General features: G+C 35.5%; 1 protein-coding gene across 2 annotated transcripts in view; it reads right to left on the bottom strand.

Annotated features, from left to right (window-relative positions):
* VRK2 (VRK serine/threonine kinase 2) overlaps nt 1-14,149 on the bottom strand; it is an 89,297-nt gene that overhangs the window by 5,303 nt on the left and 69,845 nt on the right. Inside the window, exons 9-12 of one of the 2 annotated variants that reach the window (XM_061168657.1) lie at nt 13,508-13,628; nt 11,056-11,123; nt 7,157-7,323; nt 1,834-1,995 (exon numbers count right to left, since the gene is read on the bottom strand). In XM_061168657.1, coding sequence (XP_061024640.1) covers nt 1,834-1,995; nt 7,157-7,323; nt 11,056-11,123; nt 13,508-13,628 — 518 coding nt within the window. The remainder of the gene's footprint in view (nt 1-1,833; nt 1,996-7,156; nt 7,324-11,055; nt 11,124-13,507; nt 13,629-14,149) is intronic. The other variant, XM_061168658.1, reaches the window with a different exon arrangement.

The following is a 14,149-nucleotide window of genomic DNA, read 5'->3' as shown; positions in this document are numbered from 1 at the left end:
GTACTGGGATAACTGGCTTTCAGTATGGAAGGAACCTCAACCCCTATCTCACACCATACCCAACTGATTTGAGATGGCTCACAGACCCAAATATGAAAGCTAAAACTATAAGCCTTCTAAAAAATATATAGCAAAATAACTTTGTGACCTTGAGGTAGGCAAAGATTTCTTTACAGAAAAAAAATAATAAATTGATAAATTGAATTTCAAATAAAAACAAATACTTCCTGCTCATCAAAGACACTGTTAAGTAAATGAATAGGCAGGCTGCACACTAGAACATATCCACAATATAGACATTGGACAGGAGACTTATATGTGGAATATATAGAGAATTCCTACAACTTAATAATAGAAAGACAACCATTCAAATAAAAATGGATAAAACTTGAAAAGACACTTCACAAAAGAAGGTATATGAATGGGCAGTCAGCACAGGAAAAGGTGCTCACAATTATTAGTCATCAGATAAAGATAATTGGAATCACCACGAGATACTAATATACGCAGGTTGACTAGAATTAAGACTGACAAACACCAAATAGTGGGGAGGATGTGGAATGAATGGAACTCACATATGTTACTGATGAGAGTATAAAGTGGGAAGTATTTGTCAGCTTTTTATAATGTTGAACATACATCTGCCCCATGACCCAGCAATTCCACTTCTCAGGACAAACAAAACATATCCATAAAAGGACTTGTGTCAGAATATTCAGAGCAACTATATTCATGGTGGCTTGAGACAGGGGCAGCCCAGGTACCCACTAATAGGAGAATGGATATGCAAATTATGATGTAGTTATACAATGGAGGGTTGAAAAAGAGCACTCAAGAATATCTAAATTTTGTCACCAAGCAATATTTGTCTTTAATTTTATAAATGGGAACTATAAAATGTGTCCTCTTGAAGTAGATTCCTTTATATCAATTTGAAAATAAAACAAAAAGGAAATGATGCTACTATTGTTTTATAACAGAATAAATGCAAAAGATTCCTATTAGTACTAAAATAAAGCATTTTTCTCTCTAGATAAACTTGTATGCTTGCTAGTTAGATGAGAAATGCCTAACTTGTAGGCTTCTAATTTTTGCCTTGGCTGCCAGGAAGTTCAGAGCCAAATTCAGTGCTCAGTTTAATGATTAACATCCCAGCTGCCTGATTAACCAACTGTTTTTTTTGGGGGGGGGCAGGGGGTAGATAGAAGATGGGGGCATTATCTTGTTCCATATTGTAAACTACCTGAAACCATTTGGAGAAAATGATGTTGAAATCATATAAAATGTTAGCCGTTTTGGGAAAAATTTTTTTTCACTGCAGATATAAATAGCTTGTATGCTTCTCCTTGTCAAAAAAGGTTAAATTAGGAAACACTTCTGCTGTTGCTTGAATGAGGCATCTGCTAAAGGTGAGTCACTAGCCAAACAAATGATCGGATGATATAAAAGTACATCATTTTGAAATACAACCACAGTGACAGGGACCCTCTCACATCTGCTTATGGGTTAGACTGGAGGAGCCAACGTAACAGTACGGAATACAGTGAGTCCCTCATGGATCGTAGCCGGCCTAACAAATTCAAGTGCACTTCGTTAGATTCTCGGGCTAAAGAAAGAAATCAGATCTGCACGCAAATGTGCTCACTGTCATTCCGTTTCTATGATAACTGTTTTTGGCTGCTTTGATTTTATCCACTGGATAGGATATTTTCTGTCCTTTCTCATTTAACAAAACTGTACAACCTTGGCCCTCAGGAGAAAATAAAAGTCTTTATTCCCAAAGGGCATATTCTAATGTAATATTAAGGGAAACAACAACAAAATGCCTCTCACCTGCACTGTTTCACTGTTAAACAACCCAGTCAGCTTCTCCTCCTCTTGCACTTTTCTCCACGTTGCACAGGACTCAGCACTTCTCTCACTGTGGCCTTTTTTTTCTAGTAACCTATTTTGCATCTGATTGACTTGCTTTGTTGCAGCCTTTCGTGAATCAACCTGTTGATACAGAGTTAAGTAATAATATATAAGGAAAACTTCTGACACTTGTAAAAAAAAAAAATGCATTCATGTCCAGATTCTTGAAAATTTTATACTTGCCAAGCTTTGAAAAAAGGAAGAAATAAAGAGGAAACCAACAAATGGAAATTATAGAAAAGTACAGTAGTTGGCAAGATCCAGGCCTTTTCTCATCAATAGGACAAGACCAATTAAAATTTGTGTCACTGTTGTGCACTCTTTAGAAATTTTCTCTATACATAACTTGCTTATTGAAAACAGCATTTTTACAGAAAACTGTCACATTTGAAAACTGCACATGAATTCATTATTAACCTTTGCTGGGAGTGGATCCAGGACATCTTTTCAGTTTAAATTCTTATTAATTAGAATCTTAGTTTTCTATCATTGAAGTGAGCCTAATTAATGTGAACATACAAAAGGAGCTTATGATGTTGCTTACTTTTTTATACAGGTAATTTAACCTTTGAGCAGATGAATAACAGTCCATGTCATCTAATACTGTGTACCAGTATCAGAGGTTAAATTCTACAACAAGCTTGCTGTCTCTAAGGTTTCTTTTTCACACCATGCTGTTATCTGGGGGATGACTGGCTCTCAATAACCTTGAAGTAGACACAGAAATAGAAGGGCAGATCCCACAATACAGTTGGAAGATTGAAAACCACAGTGAAGATCCTTATGTGAAGTATTTGTTCAGCAGCTTCATGTTTACAGCAGCTGAAAGTGCCGTCACCTTTTTTCATGGGTTAAATAGGGGGCAGAAGATAAGAACAGTACAAGGGGAAATAATGGAGTAGCCAGTGCCAAACTAGAGAATGAATTACATTGGCTGGGCAAGCAGAGCCTTAATTTGTAGTCTCTCAACTTTTAGCTTCTATTGCCAAGTGTGTTCACTCCTTCCCTTTAAAATATGCTGGTGTTTTGTGGCTAGGTTTAAGCTGTCACAACACCATTCTTTATTCACCCCTCCTCCTGGATCCCAGCTTCTCAAAGGATAGCAAAGCCATTGCTTCTCGGTAACCTGAAAATTGGAATTGCTTTCTGGTCACTCAGGGGTTCTTTATTTCTACCACTCAACTCTCCCCAACTCCTAGGAAAATTCATGTGTAACCAGCTTCTGAGCCAGTTTTCCATTGAAGTTATCTTGGTAATAAATGCCCATCATACCACTAGTGTGAAACAAAGTGTTTCCCAAGGCTGCTGTACATAGTTCTATCCTAATAAAATGCTGGCTTGCCAATCATTATGAAATGTGTTCTGTGACAGAAAGGATTAGTTGAGATATTGAGAATTTTAGTGCCTCCTATATGCTAGGCACTTTAGGTATAACAGTTTTTGGTCTGGGAGCCTCTGATGTACAAACAAAATTCGGTCTAATATATTCAGCCCTCTCTGAGGCCTCCTAGAAGAGACAGTGCCTCCTGGATTTGCTGTCAGTTGGCTGGATGGTTAAGTTGTGCTGCCATGAGCACTTCTAGCTAATAAACAAAATGATATCCAATTTATGGAAAATTTCTATTTCTAGGGAAACTTTTAAAATGGTAAGAGTGAAGTGGGATCATGAAGTTTAACACTTAATTGTGAACAGAGTAAAACTTTTTCTCAAAGATAAAAAAAAGTAAATATAGAAGACACCCTGGGTATCCCACATAATCAAATAGAAGGATACTATCCAAATGTGTGTCACTTTCCAGAAAGTGGCTATTCAAATAAGGTAATTTTTATTTAATTCTTCATTGGCACTTCAGACTGTTGTACAAAATAAGGAATACTTTTGGACTCCTAAAATTCAATAAGCAAAAATGTGCTTATAATTAAGAATTTATATTCTTTTTCTCATACAGAAAAGAAATATGAAGACAACTTTAACAGAATTATTTTGAGAATTAAAGCTCAAGTAAGAATTCTGTAAGCTTTTAAGTTCAATACAAAGATTACTACTACTACCAGTAATAATCTATTCACCCCTGGATTTGCTATACGAACCTCAGATTCAGGGTGAATGAAGAAACAAACTTTTTCTTGTCTGAAATGTAGGATAGCTTGAACATTTTAACTATGACCTACAGCTAGTCCTCTGCCTTAGTAAAGTGTTCGGGAAGGGTGAGTGGCTCACTGTGCTCAGGTGTCTATAAAATTACAAAATGGATTCACGCATCAGAATAAGGAGGGAGATATTGGTAAACTGATAAAAGGATCCACTACTGGCTCTTGAGGAAATGGCTTATTCAAGGGTTGAATTGAGGCCTCCAGTAATGCTGGTTTCTAGCTTGGCTTTAGCATTCTCATCCAGGAATTCTGGAGCTTTAGCTCACCTCAATAAGCATTCTTACTGAATTGTTTCCTTCAGTGAATTTTGGATATTACATCCCAATGGATGGCATAAATAGACTGAGGTAGCCCTGATGATAAGATTCTTCTAATATGACAATGCCAGAGCCTTCAGAACTACTAGAGAGTAGTATCAGCTGTACATAGTATCATTTTGATTAAGGCAAATATCCCAAAAGATTTGCTTTTCAGGAAAAAATATCAACGTCTCTACTACTTTGACGAAAGTTCATTTCCAATTTAACTCCAGTAACAGTATTTGAGGACTTCAAGAAGAAGGTTCAGTTTATAGGAAACAGTTTACGATGCCTAGTAAAACCCAGTATTGGATAAATCCCTCTGGTTTTTTTTTTGCAAAAAGATGCTGTAAGTTTGCTGAGATTCTTACGGTGATGTGCTATTTTATAATACCTAACCAAAACATACTTTTGTTATAACTACTAAATTTAAAAGGCACAAACCACTTATACTGAGGGAAATAACACTTAAAAAATCAAACATTCATAACTTTCCTTTGAATACTGAATCATAGAAACATTTTATTTATCTATCTATATATGTTTCCTGGTCCACTGACTTCTTTTTAAGTATCTTTGTCCAAAAAGTACAAGTCCAGAGTTCATTATTTATTTTGTTAAATAATTAGATCCATGTATAGAGTAACAAGAAATATCTTTAGCTACTAATGAGGGGATTCTGTCTAAAAAGAGAGAAATTTGGGGCCATGTGATTGATATTCATTCTGGACTTAAAAATGATTTTTGTTATGGAAGCAATCAACTGTGGAAACTATCCTTGATCATTTAGGAAAACTGAGTTCAGGACAGTTTATATTATCATACTGTGCTTTTGATCATTTTCAAGTTTTGTTTTTGCAGCATTTCAAAATCTGTCAATTTAAAAATAAAAAGAAATTTAAGGTGTGGTCACATATGGTGAACCTATATTTTATAATTATCAAATATATTAGTGTACTCAAAATACTACAGAAATAAAGTCATTATTCAGTAAATATTGATCTGCTATGAAATATATCCCTGATTGATCTTAATGTCTATATACTGAGGCTGATCATATTGTTAACAGAAATTAGCTAGAGTCTTAAGAATGCATATTATTCTTAGTGTTTTCTTTTTACTCATAATCAAAGTGCTCTAATCAAAAGGGAAGAATAAAATATTTTTGATTGAGGCTCACTGGAAAAAAATGTTTTATGTTCTATCTCTGCCTATAAAAATGGTTTCACAACAAACATCCTTTGAATTTGATGAAACTGAAAATTCTGGTGGGTAATAATTAGAATTTTATATCAGAGGATATAGCTATCAGTTTTTTAAATGGCTTCTTTTATATTTCAATTAAGTTTATGAAACTGAAAAACTACAAAAAAGGAAAAAATCTACTTAAATTAGTGTAGATTAAGTGCTGGCTATTATTGCAAGGGAAATACTATGTCAAGGAAATGGCTCTTTGTTTTGTTGCAAAAGTGGTAAAAACACAAAAGTCAATAAAACTGTTAAAATAAGTCTCAGTAATTACCAAGATCAAAATCCAGTGGCTTTTTATTAAACATGAACTTTTGTTCTGCCTTCTGCAATACGTAAATAGTGCTGACAATTGGTTTGTGAGGCACTTGCTACAATAAAATGTAATTGTATCATGAGAGAAAGGTGACAATCAGGAGATCATGAAAAAATTACATATTCTCACTGGTAGTTAATTAGCCATGCAAAACCTCCTCAAACAGATATTCTCTTCTATTAGGAATGATTACTATGCAGGCCTACAGATGTCAATACCACAGTCATTCAAATACTTCTTTCCCTACTAATTGAAGGTTGTAAAGCTCTGGTGCCAAGGTTTTGCTTCCAAAGAGCTAATTTATGACTAGAAGGATATTTTATGTCTTCAGTTGCAGCAGCTACAAAATTCAGCAAATCAGAACCATCTGTGCACTGATACTTGACTCACCATTCATCTAGCAGCCTATCAGTCACATCAGTTTGCATCCTGCATTCTTGGCTCATGAATACTTGTGATGATCCAAAGTTCACAAGAAATATTAAAAATGAATGACATCCTGACCCTACCTTAATGTACATGCATCAGGAAACAAAGCCCTCCCTTTCTTTTTTTTTTTTTTTTTTTTGCACATGGGCAGTGTCAAGGCAGGATTAGACATTTAGTTGCCCTTCCAGTAACATTGCTGATAGCAGTCTCAGGCTTCTCCCACCTTCTTAAAAAATGTTTCAAGTTCTAATTCTTTTGTGTTGTTTCCAGTTCTAATTTTTTTTTTAAATGTTGCTGTGAGGGAGTCAGTTGGAAGATAAAGTGGAAGGTGTAATTTTAAAAAATAACTTTTTGCAAAAAAGAATTGTTTCTATAGATTGAAATATCAGCACATACAAATATTCTGGTAAAATTTAAGAATATTATTACCACCACCAAATTATGGCCAAGGGTAAGCAAAAACAGAGGGATGACTAAAGAAAATCTGAAGAAAAGCAGCAAAAAAAGGTTTCCATGAATAAAGCCTTTAATATCTTACCCTAGTCCTATCTCTGTGACATCAGTGACTGCTTTATTTCTTTAATAATACACAACAGGCCACAGATCCTACTATTTTTCTCTTAAAGACAACAAGTCAAAGGAACCTTCAATAAAATTTCTCGGAGCTCAGGGGATATAAGAATTAGATATAAGTAAGAAACAGGACTGTCAGACTCATTTTGACACCTAAAACAACTTCATTTGGTACATAAGCTTCACAGAAGGTCATCACTGGATTCCAGGGACCGTTACTTACCTTTTGATTATTGGGAGTACGCACGTTTAAGCTCTCTCCTTTAGGGGAAAATTCCAGTGGTCCTAAAGGTATTCCACTTGGGTTCAGAATTTTCTTGAGCATTTGATAGTCTGGCTTTTCATCATATGCTAAATTATGAGCACATACCAAATACTGGGCTATTTCACCTGTGAAGTATTAAATTTTTTTAATATGTCATTCATAATCGGAAAAAAATTTCAAAACTCCAATATTCTCAAAATCTCTGTTGTTTTTCTCTTACACAAGCAAGTGCATGCACACACATACACCCCCCTCGAAGAAACTAAGAATGAACAGTTCAACAGGAAAGTACTCTTGTAAATGATATCCAAAAATGACTGAAATCTAGTGACCTACAGATTGGACAAGATGGGAGAAACTAGTGTTTTTTTTTTTTTTTAAACATATCTTTGTTGATATGTTTACAATTCACTCATCAAAAGAAGCAAATTTTAAAAATTATAGTTAGTGATTTTGATTTATAGGGTGCAACTACTAAGAACTACATGAATAATATAACAGACCAGCCATGCTTCACACTTCTTTCTGAAATTTTAAAAATTCAGTTAAAAATAAGTTTTTTGAAGTTTTAAAAATTCAGTTAAAAATACTATAAACGTCCTTACTTTAAAGGAAAAAATCATTGCAAATTGTCATTAAGGCTTTGATTTTGAGATTACAACAGTTCATTTAGAAGTGACCTTGAATTCTACAGTTTTAGCCGTGACTGACTTTAGAATTTGCCGAACCTCGCTCAAGTCCTGCATACCTAGCTAGCCCAGTGCAATCATGGCATAGCCTTTCTGATTTAGAGCACAAGGGTGAGAAGTTGCCACCTTTTATTTTTTCTCTTCCCTAGAATGGTATAGTGACCTCCCCACAAAAAAAGTTATGAACTACAAACTTTTAAATACAGTACAAGTAGAATCAGTAACCAAAAATTAGAAATACAGCCACTTTACAACAAATGTAGTTTGCATTTTTGTTTCAGGTGGAGGTTCAATCTGAGATATAAGTGATAATACCATACACTGTTTAAAAACTGGCATGTTTTCATTTGTTTACAGAGATGTTTATACTCCATAAACTAGTTTTTCAAGCCTTTCCTCTTCAAAAACTTACTACTGACCCAGACACAAGTACCTCTTATTTTCTCACTAAGTTGTTTATATCCTATGGTGGGGAAATTGGGGAAGCTTCGTGGCTTGGCAGAACTGACTTCCTAAATCTTTGCTCCCTTACAGGCCTACCTCCTTTCAAGTGGGGAACTGCAGAGACACTGGGTTTCACTCCCTACAGGGAAAAATTCCAAAAGGAATAGTCATCATCTCTCCCCCCCCAAGGAAAGTCAGAGAGTGACCATTTTACACTGTATTGTCCACAACTATTTTCCAGGAACATAAGGCTATTGCGGCTAAAATGAAAACTCCTGGCTCCAGAGTTTTTTTGGTTTTTTGGATACTGTGGCAATTCTGCAACCTCCTTTTTTCCTCTCTAATGTATAAGATGTCAAACTCTGTTATCTAGCACTCGCTCGACCAGGTCTCTGTAACTAGGAAGTGCTGCAGCTTCATCACATTTATAACTCATGTTTCCAGAAGCCCTTTTTGGGGCGTCCAATTCTTGAAGAGATGATCCAAAAGAAAAAGGATTAAATTACATCCACTACCACTTTAATATGAATATTCTGTTGTTCTTTGTTCCTTTCAAGATTGGTAAGCCCAGTTTGGTATATATCACAATTCTATTAACCAGAATATCCCAAATGAAGAAGAGAGCTGAATATGTTGGGGACACTTTTCACAAATCACTGTTAGAAGACAATGGAAGACTGGCCCTCCACCAGCTGATAGCAGCTGTGCTGCAAAGCCTTCATGGGTCTGGGGTTTGAAAAAATGAGGTACCAGTGAGGTAGGAGAGGGAGAAAAAGAAAAGAGCCACCTCTGTTATGAATATATTATGATAAACCTGACACTTAGATGATTGTGATATAGTACTGGTTTAAATGTTAGCCTTTCAAGATCTGGATTTATTATATTAAGTACACCTTTTAATTTACTAGCATATTTCCAGAGTTATAAAACAGATGCTTTGAGTAGTATGAAATTATGATATTCTTGAATCATCTGCTTTTTAAGCTAGTGAAATATTAAGTATCATTACTATCATTTCAAGAGATAGAAACTTTTGAAACCATTATTGATATTATTACACTGAATTGGACATGCATGTTGCAAACTTCTCAGCTGTTTTATTTCATAAAATGTCTTAGTAATAAACCTTTTGTAAATCAGATTACTTCTCATGCTAGCCATACCCACTCTCCTAAGCATAACCAACTAACTTAAGAGACCTTCAGTTAATAATAAAGTTTCAATGTTTTGTGCTTTAGAAATAGAAATCTGCATTTTATAAAATAATAGTATAGACCCAAACAAATGGTTTGTACTGAAAAAGAGGAGCCTGGCACTCCTCCCACCATTTCTCATACCACTCAAATATTATATTTAGCAATAGCAGTGCCCCAGAATATACACTGGTCCATAAGCATTTATTGTGTACGATCCAGGGCACATGGGCTTTCTTTCCTAATCCTAAACTGAACAGTGAGAGACAAGAAAAGAGATACACAATTTAAAAAAAATTTTAACATCTCCTCATCTCTCTTTTTGCTGTCCTGTTGAGTAAAATGAAAGCTGTGTGACTTGGTAAAAATGCCAATAAGAATATTAGCCAAAAAGGAATACTGGCATATTGACTGAGTTACTCAGTGCAGTTACATAAATGAAAAGTTTTCATCTTTCAACCCATCCCCCCAAATGAGAATACTACTCTGCCGTGTGCCTCCCTCCATCAGAAGGAAAGGGACAACAGAGAGTGGGAAGCAGAAGACTCATGTTGGGCAGACCTGTGGGACTTGGGAAGTGGAGGTGGGAAAACGGAACTGGTCTGTTCATTTCCTAAGGAAATGAAAATTTTGGTTTCTGGTCAAAGAAGGGCTGTAAGTATACGTTTAAGATGATTTAACTCTACTTTTAAACTCTCATGTGGAAACCGATACTACTTGACCTTATCTAGACACTCAGCGTACATATTTACTTTCATAAGTCAGCTAAAAGCTAACTTTGAAGTTGCTCGGTAGAAACAGAGATCAAGATTCACTCTGCTTATCGTCTCGGAGAGAAAGCAAGCCGGACAGCAGAAGCAGCCTCTGCTCTGTGAGGCAGTCTCACTCGGTGGTTAACTCGGTGCCGAACAATGTGCCATGCGGCACTTGGGTAATTCTGAACTGCCTTACTATTTTTACTGATAGCACTACCAATTAAAGAATTCCGAAATGGTCTATACTAACATGAAAGAGAAACCTGTTTAATGAAATACACTCTGAATCCCAAGGTCATATGCCTTGCCAATCCAAAATTTTTTTTCTGGCTGTTGAGTCAGACTATAACCCAAGTCTAAACAGCATTCAAGTGTTTAATGGTTTGGTTTTTTAAATTATTAATTGAAAGTAGTCTTTCCTTAGATCAACTTTCTCTTCTTTCAGCAACACACATAGGAACAAAAACAGAAAGTCCACTCTAGAAATACCAGATACAGTTGACCATTAAGCCCGTGCATGATTCCCAAAATATACATCTAAAAGAAAGCAATGCCATCAGCAGAGCCCAGAACGCTGCCTGCATATGTTCTTGCAGCATTCTTGTGTCCTAATGAAAAGAGGATCTAAACATTCTCTTCTCTAGCAACCTATCTGTAACCCTGGAGAGTTTCTTCCCACCACTTTGGGAATGGGACTGGGTGCAGCAAAAGCTACAAAACAAGAGTGACAAATGTGGTGAGCTGTAAATCATATAGGAGAAGACAGAAGTTATCACCTGACTTAGGGCAACTGCTTCCGGAAGGAGCCCATTTAAGCACCGACTCAGGCAGCTCATCCAACAGACTAAAACAAAACAGAGTAACACACAGTGAATTTGTTTGCAATCCTGTGATTTATTGTTTTGATTAGAAAACAAAACTCTATAGGTCACCAGTAATGTGACTTTCCATACTTTTTTTTTCACCCACCTGTAATGGGTAAGACGGTAAGTGGATGGGGGAGATCCCTCAAATCTCACTGATCGATTTTATATCAATCACCTAGAAACTAAATGTAGAACTACAGTATAAATGCTTTAATACAAGGTCTGTACGTGTAGAAATGTAGAAGTAGGGATACATGATTTTTTTTTTAAAAAACCTCAAGAAAAAAATACACAGAAAAATTTTATCTGGATTTTCAGGATATTTTTCCTCAGGTACTCAGCACTGGGGAGGGGCAAATTATTTAATATTTTATGTATATTGTTCTCAATTGGGCAGTTTCTTTATGCTATGCCATGATTAAACAGGTTAACAAGAAATATCCAAAAAACAAAACAAAAAACCCATTATTCTAACACTTTCCAGTGTTTTAGATTGAACAAGTACATATCTCTTAAGTTGCTTCAGCCACTAATATATAAACATTCAACTAAAATTACTGATAGGAATGTTTGATTCACAAACTCAGGCACAGGCAGAATTGCAACAATAAATGCACTGATCTAATATTACCCTATGTTAGGAAAATAAAGGGCATACGGGAGATACAGTATTATGGTTAAATATACAAGCCTGCCCTTATGGGGAAATTCAGCGTTATGCCTTCTCAGCAAGTTGAATAAATTATGATTATGTACTATATAAAAAGTTTGAACATGTCTTATATATATATAAGATATATATATGTACGTATCTTAATTATATATATATATATGTCTTAATTATAAACTTCATAATACAATATTAGCTTTATTGGTCAATAGGTTTATATTAGTAATCAGGTCAAAATGAATATATTAACATATGCAAGGGGCCCCAAAATACAAATGGAGATTATGTTTATTAGCATTATATTTTATTATTTATGTAATACCCTATTATATTCAAATATATACATGTAGGTATATTCATTAGAGATATATACAATGAAGGCATCTATATATGCATATTGATAAAAGACTAAAATAATATTAGTAAGTCTTATTAAAAGAAAAACACATATAGGATCATTGGAATTAAAATGCTAGTCCTTTAAATAAAGTATTTTATTCAAATTAGGTAAACTGAGGTGGAAAATTGGAAACCAAGACTTTATATATGCCCATTACTGTCCTTTGACTTGACCCATATATTGAAAAATGTTAGTTACCTGAGGGTTATATGGACACATCAATCACTGCAATAAGTAACTGATTAGATAGTTCTAATACTGACATGTAAATGTGTTAGTTTTGGGAAAGGGACTAGGACGATCAAGATTCCAAGTGGAGAAATATTTCATACAATATATGTCAGTATTTACAAATGTAATCTGCATTATTTTGTATCTGCAGGCTAGCTTTCCTCTCTATTAAGAACTGATGCCACACTGAATTAGAAAGACTGATTTCTATGGATCAGCTAGCTACCCCTTTTGTAAACTTCTGTTGTGACTTGCCCTATTAAAATACAGCTGCTTTTTCCAATTGTGATATTATATCTGTGGATAACTACTGTTGAGAATATCTTGGTGCATAATGAAAAACTGGCTATGCTGTGCTACCTGCAACTGACTTTTTGTTAGGCCTGATCAGTGAGAAAAACAGTAAAATAGTAACCCACTCTATTCTCAGTCTAACCTAATTCTCATCCTAATAGAGTTTAGGTGATAAAAATTGAATGTGGAATATTAAAATGTTTATGTGGCTGCAAAATGATCTCTTACATAAACACCTCATATACAAATTTCGTTTGTTTCTTCCTTAAGAAACAAAACATACACTCCCCCCAATAACAGGATTAAAAACAACGTATGTTGCTCTCACTTGAAAAATATAAGCCCTGTTTGTCCCATTTCACTTTGTTGCTTTGCACAGTTAATATCAATCACACCAAGCTCACACTAACTCCATATACTTGTACAATGCTAATCTGAAAATACTCTTCCTTGAAAATACCACCACCTAGAACCTAAGCTTTGGAAAACACCGTGTGAAGGAACAAATATTTCACTTTTTATTTTGTATTACAACTCTCATACATATGGTCTCATAGGTGTTAGCTTAATGGATCTTATGTCTGTACGCTGTTTGGGTTTTTTAAAATATTTTTCAAATTTAAGAAATTTGCTTTGGCTATCCTATTGAATGAATAGGTTGAATGAATGAATAGGTTGAATGGCAGTCTTCTCTGAGATATTAACTCGCTTTGATGTATCCCTTCAGACCTGGTGCTGTACATAACGGAATACTTGAAAATCTGTACTTTGTTTTAGCAGTCTGGACAGCCACAGGGTCCTCCAGGTTCTGTTCCCAGGGCAGTCTCCCACATAACCACCGCAGCAGGCAGTAACCGAGGATTTCAAGGTCACTGCGTCTGGACAGGGCTATAGGAAGAAGCATTAAGAGAGAAAGATGAGGGATAAGTCATTTTTGAGAAATAGAGAAATCACGGAATGAACTACCACTGATGAAATATGAAAAAGCCAAATGGGCAATGTGTTTTGTTTGTTCAGCTGGAGTAAAGCTTAAACGCCCAGGCGTTTGGCCCCGGTCCACAGAAAGGCAGTGACTTCTTGCTTTTGAAAGTAAGGGTCAGTTTCCTCACCTCCTCCAACTTCATCCTTCCTTAGTCTGGCCTGTCACATGAACTTGATCTCCATGGCCTCTGACATGATCCAGACAACCCATAACCTGGCACCAACACTTTCTCAAAGAGCCAAGCAGTAAAACAAAGAAATAAATGTCTGCAGCTAAATTGCTAACATATGTTCCAGGAAGTCCATGGGGTCTGCATTGGTCATGCAGAGACCCTTCAAGTGCAGACTAAACACTGATGGCCTTTCCTGTTCCACTCATACTAGCAGCATTGGAAATCGGAAGAATATGACAAAACTGCCATCTAGTG

The sequence above is a fragment of the Eubalaena glacialis genome, chromosome 14, assembly GCF_028564815.1.
Source record: "Eubalaena glacialis isolate mEubGla1 chromosome 14, mEubGla1.1.hap2.+ XY, whole genome shotgun sequence".
NCBI lineage: Eukaryota > Metazoa > Chordata > Mammalia > Artiodactyla > Balaenidae > Eubalaena > Eubalaena glacialis.
The sequence above is the reverse complement of the archived record's forward strand: the minus strand, read 5'-3'. Positions and strand labels throughout refer to the sequence as shown.